The following is a 19947-nucleotide window of genomic DNA, read 5'->3' on the forward strand; positions in this document are numbered from 1 at the left end:
CACTCAAAGTTGGTCAAGAAAAAGGTTCAACCGTAAACTGCACTAAGCGTCGGTTTACTGTTAGAGCAATAAGGATGTGGAAATCCTTTTCACAATCAGTGGCTGCAGCGAGAAATGTAGCCTAGTTAAAAATCTTAGATGGACATCTTACTGAACACAATATTTAGGGATGAGTGAAATTTGAGGGGCATAATACTTACACACCCACACAAGTTGAACTGGATGGACTGAGGTCTTGATTTAGCCTTCAGCAAAAATGTTTGTGCTGGGCTTCTCTCCTCTGGTGCTCCCAGAGGCTTATTTTTTTTAGCTTAACCTGACCAAAGAGTAGCAGTCTTTTTCCGTTCACCCATATTAAATATAAATGAAATGTTTCAGCACTGGGTACATGTTGATATCTTCTTATCAAAGACTAACACCACTCTAATCCACCCTACTATCAAGATAACATTATGAGTCATATACACCACATTACAACTCCTTGCCATCTCTCTTAACCCTTCCCCAACGACTCTAATTCATTGGGAATCCAGAGTTTTGACCAGGCATAGAAAGGAAACATTAAAAGGGACTTCTTGAGGCAAATCAATTCTGTGTAAAGGATTCCATCTTCCTCTATAAGTGGGCATCAATGGAGATGCCATCTCTGCTAGACCCACCTATAAGTTACTGAAATGCACTACAAGTGAGACGTTTAATCACCCATCCCCCGCCAAAGCGCCTTATTAGGGAATACCACAGATTTGAAAATGTATGCTTAGGCAAAATTCCTGCTAGACACTCACTGTCTCAAACTTACAAACTACTTTGCACCTTTCCTAACTACACCACTTCCCCCCATACATTAGAAAATTTGAAAACTGAATGTATAGTTATCTCCAGATCAGATCAACACTATTCTATAACATTCAGATCCTCACTTTCCAGCAAAAAACAAGAATTTGGATTCAATATCTTCTCTTGATGGTATAGGGTCCCTATCGCCTTACAAAAAAAAAAATCTAACCTCAGAGCTCACTGTTCTGCTGGGGATGGAATTTTGAAAACGGTACACATGTCTTCTGGTCCTGCCCCATACTACGCTTATTTTGGTGAGAAACACAGGCAGATACTTATCCACCATACCATAACATCAGGGAGGTGTGTAAATGTACTCTGCAACAAGAAAATGACCCCAAACATACAGCCAATGTCATCAAGTACTAGCTACAGCGTAAAAAGAAATAAGGAGTCCTGGAAGTCATGGTTTGGCCCCCACAAAGCCCTGATCTCAACATCAAGTCTGTGGTTAGTTCTCCAAGATGTTTGGAACAGCCTACCTGCCGAGTTCCTTCAAAAACGATGTGCAAGTGTACCTAGAATAATTGATACGGTTTTGAAGTCAAAGGGCAGTCACACCAAATATTGATTAAATTTCGATTTTTCTTCTGTTCATTTACTTTCCATTTTGTTAACTGGTAAAAGAAACATTAACACTTCTATTTCTGAAAGCATTCATAAAAATGTACAGCATTTTATCATATCTGCCTGCTTTTGCACAGTACTATAGGTCACCCACACGCACACCCTTACTCATTACATTACAACCCCAATTGCAAAAAAAAAAAAAAAAAAGGAATGACCGGGAGAGTCACATAGAAGCATCTTTCATATCAATGCTGCACTATAAAGAGTGCTCGTGTTGTCTGTAGTATTGATAGAGGCCATTGAATTAGGTCTTTGTGGACCAGCTGTTGTACTTTGGCTAGTTATCTCCGTTGACCGTTTCTGTACCTGATGGATAGGGTAGCCTGTCTATCAGTTTGTATTTTTTCACAGGGGTTGGCAACAAAACATGGATCACTTAGCTAATGTGTCATCAGCTCTTGGCACCAGTGTGTATTTGGCACTTACTGGGATCTATACTGTCTCAGGCTGTGACTCTACAAGCGCCTTATGACAAAGGCAAAAGGGCCTTTTCTGTTGCTTGCAAGAAAGAGGAATACCTGACTGCATTTACAAATCTGGGTAGCAGTTTTAACCTGGACCAGTCTACTTTTGAATTACTTTGCAAATCTGTGCCACCTGTATGGCCAGTCATCTGCAAAAAATGTGAACGATGCAAGATACAAAACATTATGCATGGCATCATCAGCTTTGCCAGAACTATCCATGCCTCCGACAAGCGACACCCTTTACCAGCACTGTAAAAGGGCCAACTACCAAGCGGTCATAATGAGACATTCTCTAAAAAGGTATAATGTGTGCCTCATCACCCATTAGCAATGGATGGCACCTTGAGGATGGGAAGTTAACAGTGACCTGGATGACTAGAAATTCTGCCCCTGAAAATGTGTTGCAGGTAGTCCACTGCAGTTGCAAGCAAGGCAAATGTGAGAATGGAAGGTGTTCCTGTATGTCTGTAAAACTGTCTTGTATGGATTTAGGTTGGTGCAAAAATTGTACAAATGTTTGTTTTTTCTTTGGGAAAGAGGAAAGCGCTACATTGGATGATAGCTCTGATAACAGTGATGGGGACGAGACTGATGAGTGACGACAGTTTTGTATTTTAGGGTGATTTTTGAGCTGTAATGAATCTATTTCAGCCAGTTTGTGGTAAGGTGAGCAGCTTTTTTTTAACTTCCTTTGACTAAACAGTGCCTACTGAAAATTCTGATGAATACAACACCTCAGTTTTGATACATTTACAATGTGTGTGTTTATTTAGCTTGGTACCAATCTGTGAAGTTGAAGCATATTTTCTACAACTTTGCCATATTTCATGGTCTACATTCACTCTTGAGTATACTAATGCACCAATACCTGTCTCAAATGTTATGCACATGTGTAAATGTCGGTTTGAGAGAGATTTTGTGTTGCTAAAATGAATAGAAATAAAATTACAAGCAAAGCTAGCACCTTTTTTTTTTTGGTTCACAATTACATACATTTATGGATCTTGACTAAAAAACTGCGGGATGTTTTGTGGAGAACTTTTAACAAAGTCCATAGGGGTGTTGTCTATGCAAAAATGCATTTAAAAAGTAGTGCCCAAGTGTGGAAACTACCACTTCTTATGGCCCAACATTATAAAATAGAAAACAGGACAATGCTAAAATCGCATACTGCATCTATAACAGCATGGCTGTGTTGTAGAAAAGTCTGGGTGCTTAACTGGCCTGTCTGCAGTCCAGACTTTTCACCATTTGCAGATATTTGGTGCATCTTGAAATCCAGGACTGGTGAGCAGTTAAAATCCTATATCAGGCAAGAATGGGACAACACTCCTCTCCCAAAACTAAGACAGATCCCAGATGTTTACAGAGTGTTAAAAGAAGAAGAGGGGAAGCTACACCATAGTAAACATGGCCCCATCCCAACCTTGAAACATGTTGCTGCTATCAATTTAAAAATGACCTATTTTTTTCTTAAAAGGGTACATTTTTCTCAGTTTAAACATTAGATGTTTTCCATTTTTCTTTTTTTTGTATCAAATATGGGTTTGAAATTTTCAAATCATTGTCTTCGGTTTTTGTGTAGATTTTACACAGCGCACAAACTTTATTGGAGTTGGGGTTGTACATTATAAAGAGTAGTCTTATCATTGTCCAATTTCTCACTAGTTTCTGACCCTTGTCATTAAAATAGGTTTTCCTTGTTGTCTGTGCCTTCTTTTATCAGTGACCAGATATACACTTTATTTATAGTCCTTATTTCAAAAGAGAAAATCCCCCCATTGGGATCAAACTTGTAACCCTTTACCAGAATAAAAAAAAAAAAAACCCACAAGGGAAAAAAGAAAAAGGAGATTAAGTGGGTTTTAACTGCTTCAGCCCGGGAGATTTTACCCCCTTCCTGACCAGAGCACATTTTGCGATTCGGCACTGCGTCGCTTTAACTGACAATTGTGCGGTCATGTGACGTGGCTCCCAAACAAAATTGAAGTCCTTTTTTTCCCCCACAAATAGAGCTTTTAGTGGTATTTGATGACCCCTGCGTTTTTTTATTTTTTGCACTATAAACAAATTTTGAAAAAAAGCATTTTTTACATTTTGCTATAATAAATATCCCCCAACAATATATAAAAACACATTTTCTTTCCTCAGTTTAGGCCGATACGTATTCTTATAAATAAATTGCAATAAGTGTTTATTTATTGGTTTGCACAAAAGTTATAGCGTTTAAAAAATAGGGGATAGTTTTATGGCATTTTTATGAATAATTTTCTTTTTTTACTAGAATGGCGGCGATCTGTGATTTTTATCGTGACTGCGACATGGTCCCAAAAATGTGTCAAAGATGTTAATTTATACAGCAATCAGTGCTATACAAATTCACAGATCCCTGTGTAAATTACACAGGCAGTGAAGGGGTTAACCAATAGGGGGCAGCGTAAGGGTTAAGTGTGTACCGGGGGCATGTTTCTAACTGTGGGGGGTGTGGCTACATGTGGCACATCACTGATCTCTGCTCCCGATCACAGGGAGCCGATATCAGTGACACTCACTAGGCAGAATGGGGAGATGCTTGCTTACATTAGCATCTCCCCGTTCTTCATTCCCGTGAGACGATCGCGGTTATCCCCGCGGCGATAGAGTCTGCGGGACACGCGACCCGACTCACGGAGGTCCCGGCCGGTGCGCACGTGATGTCGACGTACATTGGCACATGCCGGTTAAAAGATCATTGCGTATCTGCTCACTTTCAGTCAGTTCTAGCCTTGGCCAGGATAAGGAGGTCCTGCTCAAGCACTGGCCATTGTGGACATTTGTCAGTTTCCAACTCTTACACTAGTGAGCTTGCAATTTTACCGTTTTAACCTCTTACCCACTGGCCGCTTAAACCCCCTTCCTAACTAGACCAATTTTCAGTGCTCTCATACTTTGAATGACAATTACTCAGTCATGCAACACTACCTATATGAAAAATGTTTCCTTTTTATCACACAAATAGAGCTTTCTTTTGGTGGTATTTAATCACTGCTGGGTTTATTTTTTGCACTATAAAAAGAAAAAAAGACTGAAAATTCTGTAAAAAAAAAAAAAGAATTTTTCTTCTATTCCGTTATAAAATTTTGCAAAGTAATTATTTTTTTCTTCATTAATTTTGGCCAAAAGTTATACTACTACATATCTTTGGTAAAAATAACCCAAATCTGTGTATATTTGGTCTTTGTGAAAGTTATGGTGCATAATCTCTGAAAATTGATCACACCTGATGTACTGATGGGAAGTACAAATACCCCCCAAATAACCCATTTTTGGAAAGTAGACATTCCAATGTATTTAGTAAGAGGCATGGTGAGTTTTTAGAAGTTGTAATTTTTTCCCACAATTCTTTGCAAAAATCAAGATTTTTTTTCACAAAATTGTAATATTAGCAGGTCATTTCTCACACACAGCATATGCATATCACAAATTACACCCCAAAACACATGCAGGGAGCACCATCAGGCGTTCTTGGAGCATAAATTATACATATTATTTCTTGACTACCTCTTACATTTTTGAAGGCCCTGGAGCACCAAGACAATGAAAACGCCCCAAAAATTACCCCATTTTGGAATGAAAACAACCCAATGTATAATCTAAGAGGCATAATGAGTCTTTTGAACATGCCATTTTTTTTCTACAAGTTTTTGGAAAATGTGTAAAGAAAAGGAAAACGCATTTTTTTATTTTTTACACAAAGTTGTAAATTTATACAATATTTCTAACACATAGCATGGAAAAAAATACACCCCAAAATAGATTCTCCTACTCCTCCCAAGTACAGCGATACCACATGTTGGAGACTTTTACACAGCATGGCCACATACAGAGGCCCAACATGCAGGGAACACCATCAGATGTTCTAGGGGCATAAATGTCAAATCTAATTTGACTGCCTATTACACTTTTGTGAGGCACTGTATTGGCATGGATGAGCATGAATGGGGATGGCTGAGCATAAACTGGTATGCTTGGGTATGGCTGAGGACAGCTGGGTATGGCTGAGATGGCTGAGGACAGCTGGGTATGGCTGAGATGGCTGAGGATGGATGGATGAGTATTGCTGAGGATAGAGGGATGAGTATTGCTGAGGATAGAGGGATGAGTATTGCTGAGGATAGAGGGATGAGTATTGCTGAGGATAGAGGGATGAGTATTGCTGAGGATAGAGGGATGAGTATTGCTGAGGATAGAGGGATGAGTATTGCTGAGGATAGATGGATGGCTGCACAAGGAAGGCTGAGCATAGATGAGGATGGATGGATGGCTGAGCATGGATGAGGATGGATGGCTGAGCATGGATGAGGATGGATGGCTGAGCATGGATGAGGATGGATGGCTGAGCATGGATGAGGATGGATGGCTGAGCATGGATGAGGATGGATGGCTGAGCATGGATGAGGATGGATGGATGAGTGCTGGAGTTGCGCATATCAGCGCTGTGGGCAACACACATCCAGCCCACAGTGCTGCTGCATCTGATCTCTCCCCTCTCTGTACCAATCGGTACAGAGAGGAGAGAGGAGCCAGATGTGATGCCGGTTTATAAGTGATCGCTTCGTCATTTGACGAATCAATCACGTGGTAAACGGTCGATATCAGCGGCCATTTACAGTGATGAGCCATGTCCTATGGACCCTGTGGTCACGGATATTCGCAGGTACGCCCCAGGGGCCGCACAATTCTGGGAGGATGTCAATGTACGTCCTCCCAGAGTTAATTGAGCTGCGCTGTAGCCGTCATTTGGTTATAGCGTGGTTGGCAAGCGGAAGCCTTTATTACTACTTAGACTATCAGCAATTTGCTAAATATTTTTGTCTGCTTTTCTCTGCACATCTAAATACATCAGATGAATGACACAGAAGAGGGACAAAACCCACTCTCCTAGCATTAAGAGCAATTTCTTCAATCTGCAGGTGCAATCATGACGTGCTGCAAATGCTGAGCTTTCTTACAAAGAAAGCACAGTGTGCACAGCACATTCTGAAGCAAAAGGATATGATGCATTAAATATTTATCAGTTAACCTTTCTGGAAAGTTATTAAATTAGGGTGTGTGTGTGTTCACATTAAAAACACCATCCATACATATTATCCCTCTTTAACTGAAAGTAATTAGAAAATATATTAGAGTAGCTAGTGCCACAATATGGCTATGTGTTTGCCATTTTTTCCTCTTAGATTGCAGTACACTAAGCAGCTATATTTGAAAGCCAGCATGGTAGGGAGAAAACTTTTGTTTCTGTACACTTTCTGCTTCTTAAAGGAAACCTATAATGAGAGAGGCTGTATTACTTGCCATGTCACTGACCAACACAGCATGGAACTTTTAATCTACATGTTTCAGGTCAGCGACCCAAAAAGTTCCATTCGTCTATAGAATTGGAGTGCTGCATCCAAGGGGTGTATGGGGGCATACTAGGTATGCCCCCATACCCAATAAGCAAACTGTATTTTCACACCCACAAGACAGAGGTGCAGATTAGGTTGAAGTCCAAAACTGGGGGTGGGGAGCGAGAGCATGCAAGAGAAAGATCACAGTTCATATGGTCATAAACAAGAGCATTAGGCCTCCAAAGATACACAAAGGGCTGTGACTTCATCATAATCATTCCTATTCCATCAATACTGCAAGCAACCTTTGCACACAAGATAAAAAAAAAAAAAAAAGAATTATGAATCAAAATAATTGCAGTATACAAATGGCTTTACTGAGATGTGTCCACTGTCTATCTGACCTACAAGAATAGCAGAAAGTGTGTGAACAGCATTACAGGGACATAATGTAAAGATCCACTTTTATGAACACACTAATCAAGATATCCGAGCAGAAATCCTCTAGAGAACTGCTATTTTCTATCGTAATAAAATATCAGACTAACCAGGCACCAGACTACAGTATTCATTGCTGCCACAGTAACTAGTACATAATTGTCATGGCAGCTATGGAATAAGCAGTTAAATTTACATTTCTAAGCATAGTGTATATACCACATTTATATTAAACATTTATTTACAATATATCATTGGGAGAATACAAAAAAAAAAAAAAAAAAAAAAAAAGAGAAGGATCAAAACCATATTACCACTACTCTGTACTAGCCGAAGAATGTTATAAACAGGACTGCACAAGATGCCAAGAAAAAAATAAAAAGGAAATCGGATTTCTTCCATATTTTTGGGAATTTTTCCAATAATAGGTCCTAAAAGTCCTTCAGTCTTATTATATGGTCTACATTCACATATTTGTAAACATCTAATAACATCTACTGTATAAGGTATATAGTGCCAGATCTCCAATGCACAAATAGATTAAAGCTGAACTCCAGCTAAATTAAAACGTGCAGAATAATATATGGAACACTTGTTTTGCAGGTCAGGTCTTCTATTATGTATGCCCTGCTCTGCCAGAATAATGTGTCTGCAGCTTTTTGTTGTCAATAGTTTGTTATATTTTTTTTAAAGTATACAGTACAAAAAAAATATTGTAATTTAACAAGTTTAAACTGTTTGGCTAGAAACAAACAGGAGCCATATAAGATCTTAAGGTCATAAACCTGAGTTTAATTGAGGTAGTCACCTCCAGGACTACCGCCGCCCTTGATTTTGGGGCCAGTGGCACCCTCCATAAAAAAAAAACCCCAGTGCCATCAGTCCTAAAAAAAAAAAAAAAAAAAAAAAAAAGGGCACATCCAGCCATATAGTGTAGTATCCTAATGCAGGGGTTGACAAATTTGCTTTGAATTTAGGAGCCAGTTAAAAAAGTTAGGAGCCAGTTTTTTTTTCAGCTCCCGGGGTAAGGCCACTCAAATTTTTGCCCCCTATCCCTAACTCACAATGAAGCACCCAGTCAATAACTCCATTGAAACGCTGTTACATCAGGGGTATGGGCTGACCAGAAAGAGTAAGGCTGGCAACAGATGGAACTGGCTGGCACTGGCAGGTGGCACTGGTTGCCACTGGAAGGCACGTGGAATTGCCAGATGGCACCGACAGGCGACACTGGTTTGAAACTGGCAGGCGACACTGGTTTGAAACTGGCAGGCGACACTGGTTTGAAACTGGCAGGCGACACTGGTTTGAAACTGGCAGGCGGCCCTGGTTTGAAACTGGCAGGCGGCCCTGGTTTGAAACTGGCAGGCGGCCCTGGTTTGAAACTGGCAGGCGGCCCTGGTTTGAAACTGGCAGGCGGCCCTGGTTTGAAACTGGCAGGCGGCCCTGGTTTGAAACTGGCAGGCGGCCCTGGTTTGAAACTGGCAGGCGGCCCTGGTTTGAAACTGGCAGGCGGCCCTGGTTGGTGATGGCAGGCGGTCCTGGTTGGTGATGGCAGGCGGCCCTGGTTGGTGATGGCAGGCGGCCCTGGTTGGTGATGGCAGGCGGCCCTGGTTGGTGATGGCAGGCGGCCCTGGTTGGTGATGGCAGGTGGCCCTGGTTGGTGATGGCAGGTGGCCCTGGTTGGTGATGGCAGGTGGCCCTGGTTGGTGATGGCAGGTGGCCCTGGTTGGCGATGGCAGGTGGCCCTGGTTGGCGATGGGACTAGTTGTCACTGGCAGATGGCACTGATTGGCGGTGGCACTGGTTGGTGTTGGCAGGTGGTACTGATTGGCGGAGGCACTGATTGGCAGTGGCATTGGTAGGTGGTGGCAGGTGGCACTGGTAGGTGGCACTGGTAGGCGGTGGCACTGATTGGCGGTGGCAGGTGGCACTGATTGGCACTGGGTGGTGGCAGGTGGCACTGGGTGGTGGTTGCAGGTGGTATTGATTGGCGGTGGCACTGGTTGGCTATAGCAGGTGGCACTGATTTGTGGTGGCAGGTGGCACTGATTGGCGGTGGCAGATGGCACTGGTTGCCGCTGGCAGGTGGCACTGATTGGTTGTGGCACTGGCAGGTGCCACTGGTTGGCACTGGCACTGATTGGCGGTGGCACTGATTGGCGCTGGCAGGTGGCACTGGTTGGCGCTGGCACTGGTTGGTTGCAGGTGGTATTGATTGGAGGTGGCACTGGTTGGCACTGATTAGCACTGGCAGGTTTCACACGGAGCACTCTGTTAGTGAAATGTAACAGAGGAGCTGGCGGGACCCTGCCGGGTGTGAAACTGACAAGTAACAGAGAGGTAGATATGTCAGATTTCAGCCTGATGTCGGGGTGGGCGGGACCCGGCCGGGGTGGGCGGGACTCAGCAGCTATCAAACACCAGCCAACGATTGGGCTGCTTAAGAAAAGGGGCGGGCCACATACACGTAGCGGCCCGCCCAGATCCCATTGGCTGGTGTTTGATAGCTTGCTGGGTCCCGCCCCCACCCCGGCCGGGGCCCGCCCACTCCGACATCAGGCTGACAGATCCTCCTCTCTCCATTGCGTGTCAGTTTCACACACAGCGCGGTGCTGCAGAGTGTGAAGGAGGGAGGAGGACGGCAGTCAGTGTTAATGCTGCTGCATGTCTGGGGCATCAATAGTGAGTGGGCTGGTGGCAGCTTAGGTGCCAGGTCGCGATTTCTGGTCGCATTGGTGACCTGGCGCCTGGGGTTTGTCGAGCCCTGTCCTAATGGACTAGCCTGGGGGTGAATGTACAGATCACCAAGAGCGAGCGGAAATAAGTGGAGAATAGAGAAGGTAGTCTATGCAGCTATAGTACTTTGCAAATTGTCACCAGGGTCAGATGGGGACTTTACAGTTTTCTGTAAAATTGGGATCCAGGGGTCTCATGTTTTCTCAAACTAGGTCATCTTATCCTTCAAGATAGTGTCTGTAGCTTATGACGCACATCAACATATGATGCTGCGAGCTACAAACAAGGAAGCAGAGTAACCTTATATCACCATATCCAACTCTTTACGATTATGCCTGACCTAGGAATCTGGATAAGACGGCTCTGAAAAAAGGCAGTCTTCTATTGCAGGGCTCAAAATTTTAAGTCTTGAACTACTAGCTATGCCTTAAGAGTTCCTTGGCACCACCAGTTGCCCCACCCAACCCATACCCTGCCCCTAATTCCACCCCTAAACATGTCCTTGTAAATTCTCTCATGAAATGACAATATTTATTTTTGTAACTTAATTCTGCATAAAACATTTAACAGCTTTAACAATACTAACATAAATAAAACTTATTGAACCTTATCAATATTAACATAAAGCATATCAGTGCAGCCCATCAGTGCCCATGATTGCAGCCGATCACTGCCTGGGGGATCACGGGAGGAGAGCTGGTCGGATCACACAGAGGATCTCCCGCTATGACTTAGCTCAGATCTGGATGTCATCAAAGTCTAGTCTCCTATGATAGACAGTACACAGATTAAATTTCTCGGCATTGGACCATAGTGCTGTCTATCATAGGAGGCATTCCAGGAGGCGGGATTTTGACAGCGGCAGGCATTTCCGATCCAAGCTGTCTCATAGTGGGAGATCCACTGTGTGATCTGGCCGGCTCGCCTCCTGACAGTTTCCTGGTTGATCGCTTCTAGTGCAGCTTTTTTTTTTACAATTGCCCCCTGGGCTACTCTGATGCCCTGTAAAAAGGCTGCAAGAAAAGCCAAGAAATGGTCGATCCAGTATGCCCCTGCTCCACACTCGCCCTCAGCTAAGTTGAACTTGCCAAATGTGAGCTGAAATTTTGATGGCTGTTCTACTGGATCACACTACACAGGCCAGCCTCCACTCCTCACATGCATCAGTAAGCCTTGGCACCCATTACCCTGTCGCTAGTTCTTCCATGGACCACTTCTGGTATTGTTCGGACCACTGCAGAATAAGAACATCCCACATCGTCTAGCCCAGCCTCTCTCAACTGGGGTGCTGCGGCATACTAGTTGAGAAAGGGTGTAAATCAAGCTCTTACTGTGCCAATGTACAGTTCAGAGCTCCGCCAGTTTCAGCCCTGTATAGATAAAATCATCAGAGCTCCGTATTCTACATCTGCACACTGGAAGCTCACTCAGGGTTACAGTGATGAACAGAGCAGTAAAAGGGGGAGGCATTCTCCTGAGCCTAGATCTCTCCACTTCCCCTCTACAGTGCAGCAGTGTAAACAAAACATTCACCTGGCCATGGGTGTGCAGGTACAGTCTGTATTTGGTAAGGTGTGTGTGTGTGCGTGTGTGCGTGTGTGCATTTATGTATGCCTGAAAAGCATTCCATGGTCAGGCTGCTCAGACATTTGACAGGCAGTGAGGAAGCAATATCTTGCCCACTCACCGCCTGTTTTACCCCCCTAAATGCAGCACCACTGTACCACCTTGAGACTTAAAATTATTTTAAATGGCACCTTGACTGGAAAAAGGTTGAAAAACACTGATCTAACTATTACAATTTGGTCCTGGTCAAAGTTGCTCAAATCCGTTAACCACTTGCTGACCGCTGCATGCTAAAATACGTCGACACAATGGCAGCGGTGGGCAAATGGGTGTACCTGCACGTCCCCTTTAATTGGCGGGGCTAGCGGGCACGTGCCCACCGTGCACAATGCAACCGTGCCCTCGATTTTCGCCGGTATCCCGGCAAGCATGTCACAGAGCCGCAGAACGGGGAGAGGACTATGTAAACAAGGCATTTCCCCGTTCTGCCTAGTGACATGACAGATATCAATGCTCCCTGTCATCGGGAGAGGTGATCGCTATCATGTGACTGGTAGCCCATCCCCCCAGTTAGAATCACTCCTTAGGACACACTTAACTCCTTGATCGCCCCCTAGTGTTTAACCCATCCCCTGCCAGTGTCATTTACTCAGTAAACAGTGCACTGATCGCTGTATAAATGACAATGGTCCCAAAATAGTGTCAAAAGTTTCTGATGTGTCCGCTATAATTTCGCAGTCATGATAAAAATCGCAGATCACTACTATTACCATTACTAATACAAAAAATGAATAATAATGCCATAAAACTATCCCCTATTTTGTAGATGCTATAACTTTTGCGCAAACCAATCTATATATGCTTATTGCGATTTTTTTTTTTTACCAAAAATATGTAGAAGAATACATTTTGGCCTAAACTGAGGGAAAAAAATTTTTTTATATATTTTTGGTGCATATTTTTTATAGCAAAAAGTAAAAAATTTATTTTTTTCAAACTTGTCACTCTTTGTTTATAGTCCAAAAAACTACCACCAAAAGAAAGCTCTATTTGTGGGGGGAAAAAAAAAAGGACGTCAATTTTGTTTGGGTGCAATTGTCAGTTAAAGCAATGCAGTGCCGTATTGCAAAAAAGTGCTCTGGTCAGGAAGGGGGTAAAATCTTCCAGGGCTGAAGTGGTAAATTTGCCCATTTTTTTTCTTCAGTTGCCAGACGTTTGCAGAGTGTTGTTAAAAGAGGGGATGTTAAACCGTGGTAAGCATGGCTCTGTTTAAACTTTTTTGGAACTAGGGTCGCACTTTGCCAACTTTTTTGTTGCCCTGTCCCAACTTTTTTTAAACGGGTTGCTGCCATCAATTTCAAAATTACCTTTTTTTCCTTAAAAAGGCACATTTTCTTAGGTTTAAACATTTGATATGTTCCCTACTTTGAATAAAATATGGGTTTATGAGATTTTCAAATCATTGCCCTCTGGTTTTATGTAGATGTAGATTTTATACAGCATCCACATTTGTAATGCCCCAAACAGAATTGGGGCTGTAGGCTTTGAAAGCACCAGGATATAAGTGTAAGAGTGTGTGTATATATACAGTGGATATAAAAAGCCTACACACCCGTGTTAAAATGTCAGGTTTCTGTGATGTAAAAAATGAGAAAGTATGGGGAAGTCAAAATAAGAAAACTTAAAGTGGAAGGCCACCCAAAAAAAAAAACGCATTAATAAAATTTAAAAAAATGTTCACTTACCTGAAACGCTGTTGCTAGGCAGTCTTCCTAATCTGCCTCTTCCTATTCAGCGGCGCTTCCTCCTCTTCGGTGAGTGGCCCCGTTGCCTTCTGGGACATGTGTGTGTCCCAGAAAACAATGGGGCCATTCACAAAGCGACTCGCACATGCGCAGTTGGAAACAGGCAGTAAAGCCACAAGGCTCCACTGCCTGTTTCCCTTCGTTAGGATGGAGGCGCCGGCAGCCGATCCGATGGATGGATCGGCCTCGGGGCGGCCGACATCGTGGGATCGTTGGACAAGTAAGTGTCCTTATTAAAAGTCAGCAGCTACAAAAATTATTGAAATATTAGAATGCCCTTTTAAATAATGTGATTGCATAGGTGTGCACGCCCTCTTATAACTGGGAATGTAGCTGTGTAGAGAATTAAGCAATCGCATTCAAACTCATTTTAAATAGGAGTCAATACACACCTGCCATCATTTAAAATGCCTCTGATTAACCCCAAATAAAGTTCAGTAGGTCTTTTCTGACATTTTTGGTTGCATCCTACAGCAAAAGCCATGGTCCACAGAGAGCTTTCAAAGCATCAGAGGGATCTCATTGTCAAAAGTTTCCAATCAGGAGAAGAAGAAGCACATGTGTGAAGTCACCCACTTCTTATCAGAATTATAATCACTAGAGTCACTTTTTGGACAGTAATACCTATATTACCCCAATTTGCACTTTTGTCTCTGTGGATTGATGAAAATTGGGAGAAAAAAACAAAACCTTTTTTGACAACTGATATTAAAGGAATACTACATTTCTTCCACAGTGAGCTTGTTACACCCAAAAAAATAAAAGTTATGTTCATAGTTACATTTTTAACAATATTTTCATTGTTTATGGCATTATCTATGCATTTGTTTACCTTAATGGCATTATCTATGCATTAAGGTTCAGTCTCACACAGTGCTGGTTTTTTGTATACATGTTTCACAGATTATGGGAGTGTGATCAATGCTTAGCAGCTGCGAATTTGCACTTTGTTTCACAGGAATTGTTATACCAGACCTGACGTTGGGTTGTAATCTCAGGTTACTTTATACCCGATGCTGATTGCACTCTCAGGTTGCTCTAGAGTAGCTTGCAAGATTTATATATTTTTATATGCAGTAAAGCAGGCTGTTATACTCACTGTGGAACTTAAGGGGTTAATTCTCTGCATTGTGTAAAAGGGCTATTTGATCCTGTTGTGACAGACCTAGCCAGGACAGGGGCTTTTGGAGAGGACTGGGAAACCTTTGTTTCAGCTCCCCATGTCTCTTATGTGTAAGTAACCCTGTGTCTATTAGGGGCACAGGGTGACCAGGCAAATAATGGACAACTATTTAATGGATGCTAAGAATGTGGTTTGGATTACTTCAAATGGGACAGTAATATTTATCAATATCCCTCAAGAAATCTATGATAAATTATTTCCACTGTATCAGAATGATGGAACATTGTACGAGCTTTGCCTCCGACTATTGTAGGTAGGAGCCAGACAGTCTGTTATTGGGGTCTCCTGCTACTGTCTGAAGGTGTTCTGTGTTTATACTTGTGATAATGTGTATTGTACTTTGTGAGCTCGGTGACAGCAAGTCTGACCTGAAGTGGAGATCTCCGATTAATCACAACATTGTCCAGGTGGCTAATGTAATGTTTAGGGCACTTTCTCACTGAGGCGATAGCAGTAAAGCGCCGCTAGCTTTTAACCCTTAGGGGTTAAAAGCACCCACAAATCGCTTTGCAGGCGCTTCGGTAGCACTGTCCATTGATATACACCACTTTTAAACCGCCCCAAAGATGCTGCTTTTTTTTTTTTTAACATCCCGCAAGCTCACCACTTCACTGTGAAAGCATTCTGGCTTTCACACTGGAGTGACAGGAGAGGCGCTTTACAGGAGCCATTTGTAGCACTAAAATGCCTGTAAAGCGCCTCAGTGTGAAACTGGCCTTATTAGTACATGACAGTTGTTGTAATTATATTCCTGTGTACAGTTTGTATTGTTAGGGACATTAGAAAAAAAAACCCAAGGACTCACTGACTGTGAAAGGGTTACAGGGGGGACACCCAGAGGGTGTCTTCCCAAAACAGGATGGATTTGATTTGAATCAACTCGATTTAAATCATAATTTTTAAAGAGCAACCGTCATCTCTGTCCTGCAGCGGCTCCTCCTCTGACCCAATGTTGACTCACCAACAGTCCCATTCACTTTAATGGGACGGCTAGTGATGTGGCAGTGACACAAGGTGAGGGACATGGCGGCAGCAGGTGAGTGGATGCCCGCTAACAGGCACCGCCATGATTAATTTGAAATGACAGGTGCTCTTTAAATGCAAGGACTTCTTCTTGCTGGTAGTTAGACTCTAATATTTGCAAACAAAATGAAATGAAGGCTTCCCATTTAGAATAATAAGCTGTCCGGTTAGTAAACCAGCGATATCATAACTGATTTAGTCAGACTGAAATGTAGATTTGAAAAACAATGGGATAGAGGAATATTCTTGAACTTTGTTTTATCTCATGGTTACTGTGAAATTATGTGAATGCATCAATGCAGTGCATGTTATCTCAGCTTGCAGAGCTTGGATTCATTGAATGAGTTTACCAAAAATGTAAATATTGCAGAATATACAGCCTCATACTACATAACCAAGCTCCATTTCATGCTGAATAAACGAAATTATTAAGATATCGTAAAGAGAAAACTATCTGTAAATTGATTTTTACTCCACAAGCATTTTATTAAAATGAATTTAATAAAATAAAAAAAAGCTATTTAAATCAAAAAAGGTTTTACTTGTTTAACCACCTACGGACCCACCCATCGTTGTCATACAGCGGCACTTTGAAGAGGGACATCGTTGTTATGGCAGCAGCTAGCTACCATAACCCTGATAAACCTCTTCTTCATTGGGCAGTCCATTTTCAGATAAAAGTGGTCTCTGCTGCGGTTTCGCCGCAAGATCACTTATCGCTGGTGGGAGAGGGACCTCCGCCGCTTACCGAGGCGCCGGCAGTGGCGGACGATTGGGTCTGCTCTCCTGTTAGGTATGGAGACAAGTGAAGGATAGATGGCCCCCACCTGTCTCCATACCATTGCAGGGCGAAAGCGATGTCAAAACGTCACTTTCGCCCATAACTCTTACATAGTTAGTAAGGTTGAATAAAGACACCAGTCCATCCAGTTCAACCTGAGTGAGTTTCTACAATTGTCCCTATCCCTGTACATTGCACACTCACACCAGTCCCTACCCTCAAGGAGCCCACAATCCAAGGTCCCCATTCATATACTAGGGCCAATTTTGGACAGAAGCCAGTTAACTTACCTGCATGTTTTTGGAGCGTGGGAGGAAACCGGAGAATCTGGAGGAAACCCATGCAGGCACAGGGAGAATATGCAAACTCCAGGCAGGTAGTGTCATGGTTGGGATATGAACCAGCGACCCTTTTTACTGCTAGGCTAGAGTGCCAACCAGTACACCACTGTGCCACCCATTGGTAACCACTACACCACTCTGCCACCCAACTCTTAGAGACTTTTTTTTATATTAGTGTAAATATGAGATCTGAGGTCTTTTTGAACCCAGAACTCATATTCAAGAGGTCCTGTCATGCTTTTTTTTTTCTATTACAGGGGATGTTTACATTTCTTGCAATAGGAATAAAAGTGACAAAAAAATAAAAAAATAAAAAAAGTAAAGCTTGCGTGCAGAAGCGAACGCATATGTGAGCAGTGCCCGCATGAAACAAAAACGGTGGTCTGAAAATGGTGGTCAAACCACACATGTGAGGCATCACCATGATCGTTGGATTGAGAGCAATAATTCTAGCCCTAGATCTCTAAGTCTAAACATGCAACCTGTAGAATTTTTTAAACCTCGTCTACTGAGATTTTTAAGGTTAAAAGTTTGTTGCCATGCCAAGAGCGGACGCAATTTTGAAACGTGACATGTGGGGTATCAATTTACTCGGTGGAACATTATCTCTCACAATATAAAAAAAATTGGACTAACTTTTCTGTGGTCTTATTTTTTAATTCAAAAAAGTGTATTTACAAAAATAAAGTGCGCTTGTAAGACTTCTGTGCAAATACGGTGTGATAACATATCGCAACGACCGTTATTTTATTCTCTAGGGTGTTACAACCCCCCAAACATTATATATTTTATTTTTCTAAGTGATTTATTTTTTTTTGCTTGAAAAACTGTTTTTAACTTGTAAACACCAAATCTCAGAAAGAGATCCTTAAAGTGGATGTAAACCCAATGTCATCCTTTCTAAACTACAGCCATAGTGGTTACCTATGAGGATATACATGCCTCCTGCGTGTATCTTTACCTGTCAAATGTCTCCCCTCCGTCTGCTATGAGACCCGAAAAACTGCATATTCCGTGGGTGGAGTCGTGATGTCAGTAGACAGTAGAGAAGGATTAATACTTTGTGGCAAGACTGGGCTCAAATAATAGGAAATCTTATACTCTACATGATGACATAAAAAAAAAAAACTTTCGGGTTTACATCCACTTTAAGCAGTTAACTGCAGTTTTCTCTTCTCTACAACCCTCCAAAGTGATAAAATCCTTATGCATCTGAGTAGTACAGAGAAGGAAGTGGAGAACTGAAGTTACAGCTCTGAGACATTATGTGAGAGCTAATTGGAGGAAAGGGACACACCCTCCCTCCACATAGGCAGAGGAAGGAAGGAACATGCAGAGCTGTATTCTAAATAGACAAGTTGTGTGCTCATCTCCCTCCCCGACACAAATTTTAGCTCATGTTCTCTCATGTGTCAGAAAACTTTTCAGAAGTCACTCATGCGATAACAGGGGAACTAAGCACCACAGAGAAAACAACACTTAGAGATTTGGCTAGAGACAAGTAAACACTACAGATATACGTGCTTGGTTCAAATTCCATAACTGGGGTTTACAATGAACCACTGTAAGCTTAGTTGGCAATAAGCAAGAATTCCACTTTAATACATGTTTTATGGAATTGATTTGTTAACTTACTAAAACTAAAATTATGTGGACCCACTACACATTCAATTTTTACACAAAACTAAAATATACTGGAGTATATGTAAGGCAGTTGTATTTACCTTCATTTGAACAGCATTTGTGATGTATGTAAAGTAGTGTGGAGCAAAATCAAGGAAAGACTGCACTTCCAGACGAGGCATCTGTTTCAAAATAAATCGATCATCTGCAGGAAAGTGAGGGTCAGAGATAAACAATGCACAATGAAGAAATGGAAACCGTACAATTTTTAACCCTATTTCTTCTAAATAAAGTACACATCTGAGTAACACTTACACACCAACACAAGCAGATAGTATTTTATACAAATGTACGGTACTTACAATCAAAAATATAAGCAAATATATATGCTATATAAATACATGCTAAAATGCATTCACACCCTCACATATGATACACAGATATTGAGACATTTATTGGAGATGAGAAAAAGAAAATCTTTTTCCTGTTTTCACCTGCACAACTGGATAACTGAAGTATATATTCACATGATTTATTGTGTGAACAATCCCTCTATAACCTGTCTGTTACCCAGGATGCAGGGCACCTACTTAGAGAGCTCCTTTCATTAAGATGGAAACCAGATGAGCTCAGATGGTCAAGAACGTGGACTACTGGAACCTGGATGAAATATAAACTCCAAACTGGTCTTGTCCAGGCAACTTTGCCACATACCCTCCCCCGCTTGTTTCAACCTCAAGGTTGGAACTCCAGCTACACAGGAGTGTACCCAAGACCAGGCATCTGCATTTCCAATTTTAGCACTAGGCCCATGTTTTTACACTTAAACTGCTTCGGTTTTCCTCCCATCCTGTACCTGTGGTAATAACATCTCCAGACCCAAACCAAATCCATTTGTCTGAACTACATGGTTCCTGAAAACAATCTGGGGAGTTTTAAACTAGCTGTGCACAAACTGTCCACTTGAAGACAGAGCAATGTTCCTCTGCTTCTGGGGGACCATTTCACCATAAAGGCCCGTACACACGATCAGACTTTTTGACAACAAAGATGCAAATTAGCTGTTTTGAGGCAACATCCGACCATGTGTACGCTCCAACGGACAAACTTTTTCGGTTTTAATCCGACTTTTTTTGGCTGTGCGA

At 42.2% G+C, this 19947-nt stretch overlaps 1 protein-coding gene across 3 annotated transcripts in view; it reads right to left on the reverse strand.

Moving 5' to 3' along the window:
• The window catches only part of PIKFYVE (phosphoinositide kinase, FYVE-type zinc finger containing), a 390505-nt gene that overhangs the window by 49955 nt on the left and 320603 nt on the right, over positions 1–19947 (reverse strand). For all 3 annotated transcript variants that reach the window (XM_077448459.1, XM_077448458.1, XM_077448457.1), the window contains one exon: positions 18904–19007. In XM_077448459.1, the coding sequence (XP_077304585.1) occupies positions 18904–19007 (104 nt within the window). The remainder of the gene's footprint in view (positions 1–18903; positions 19008–19947) is intronic.

Source organism: Lithobates pipiens, unplaced genomic scaffold (assembly GCF_037356315.1).
Source record: "Lithobates pipiens isolate NorthernLeopardFrog02 unplaced genomic scaffold, aLitPip1_a1.2 Scaffold_22, whole genome shotgun sequence".
Taxonomy (NCBI): Eukaryota; Metazoa; Chordata; class Amphibia; order Anura; family Ranidae; genus Lithobates; species Lithobates pipiens.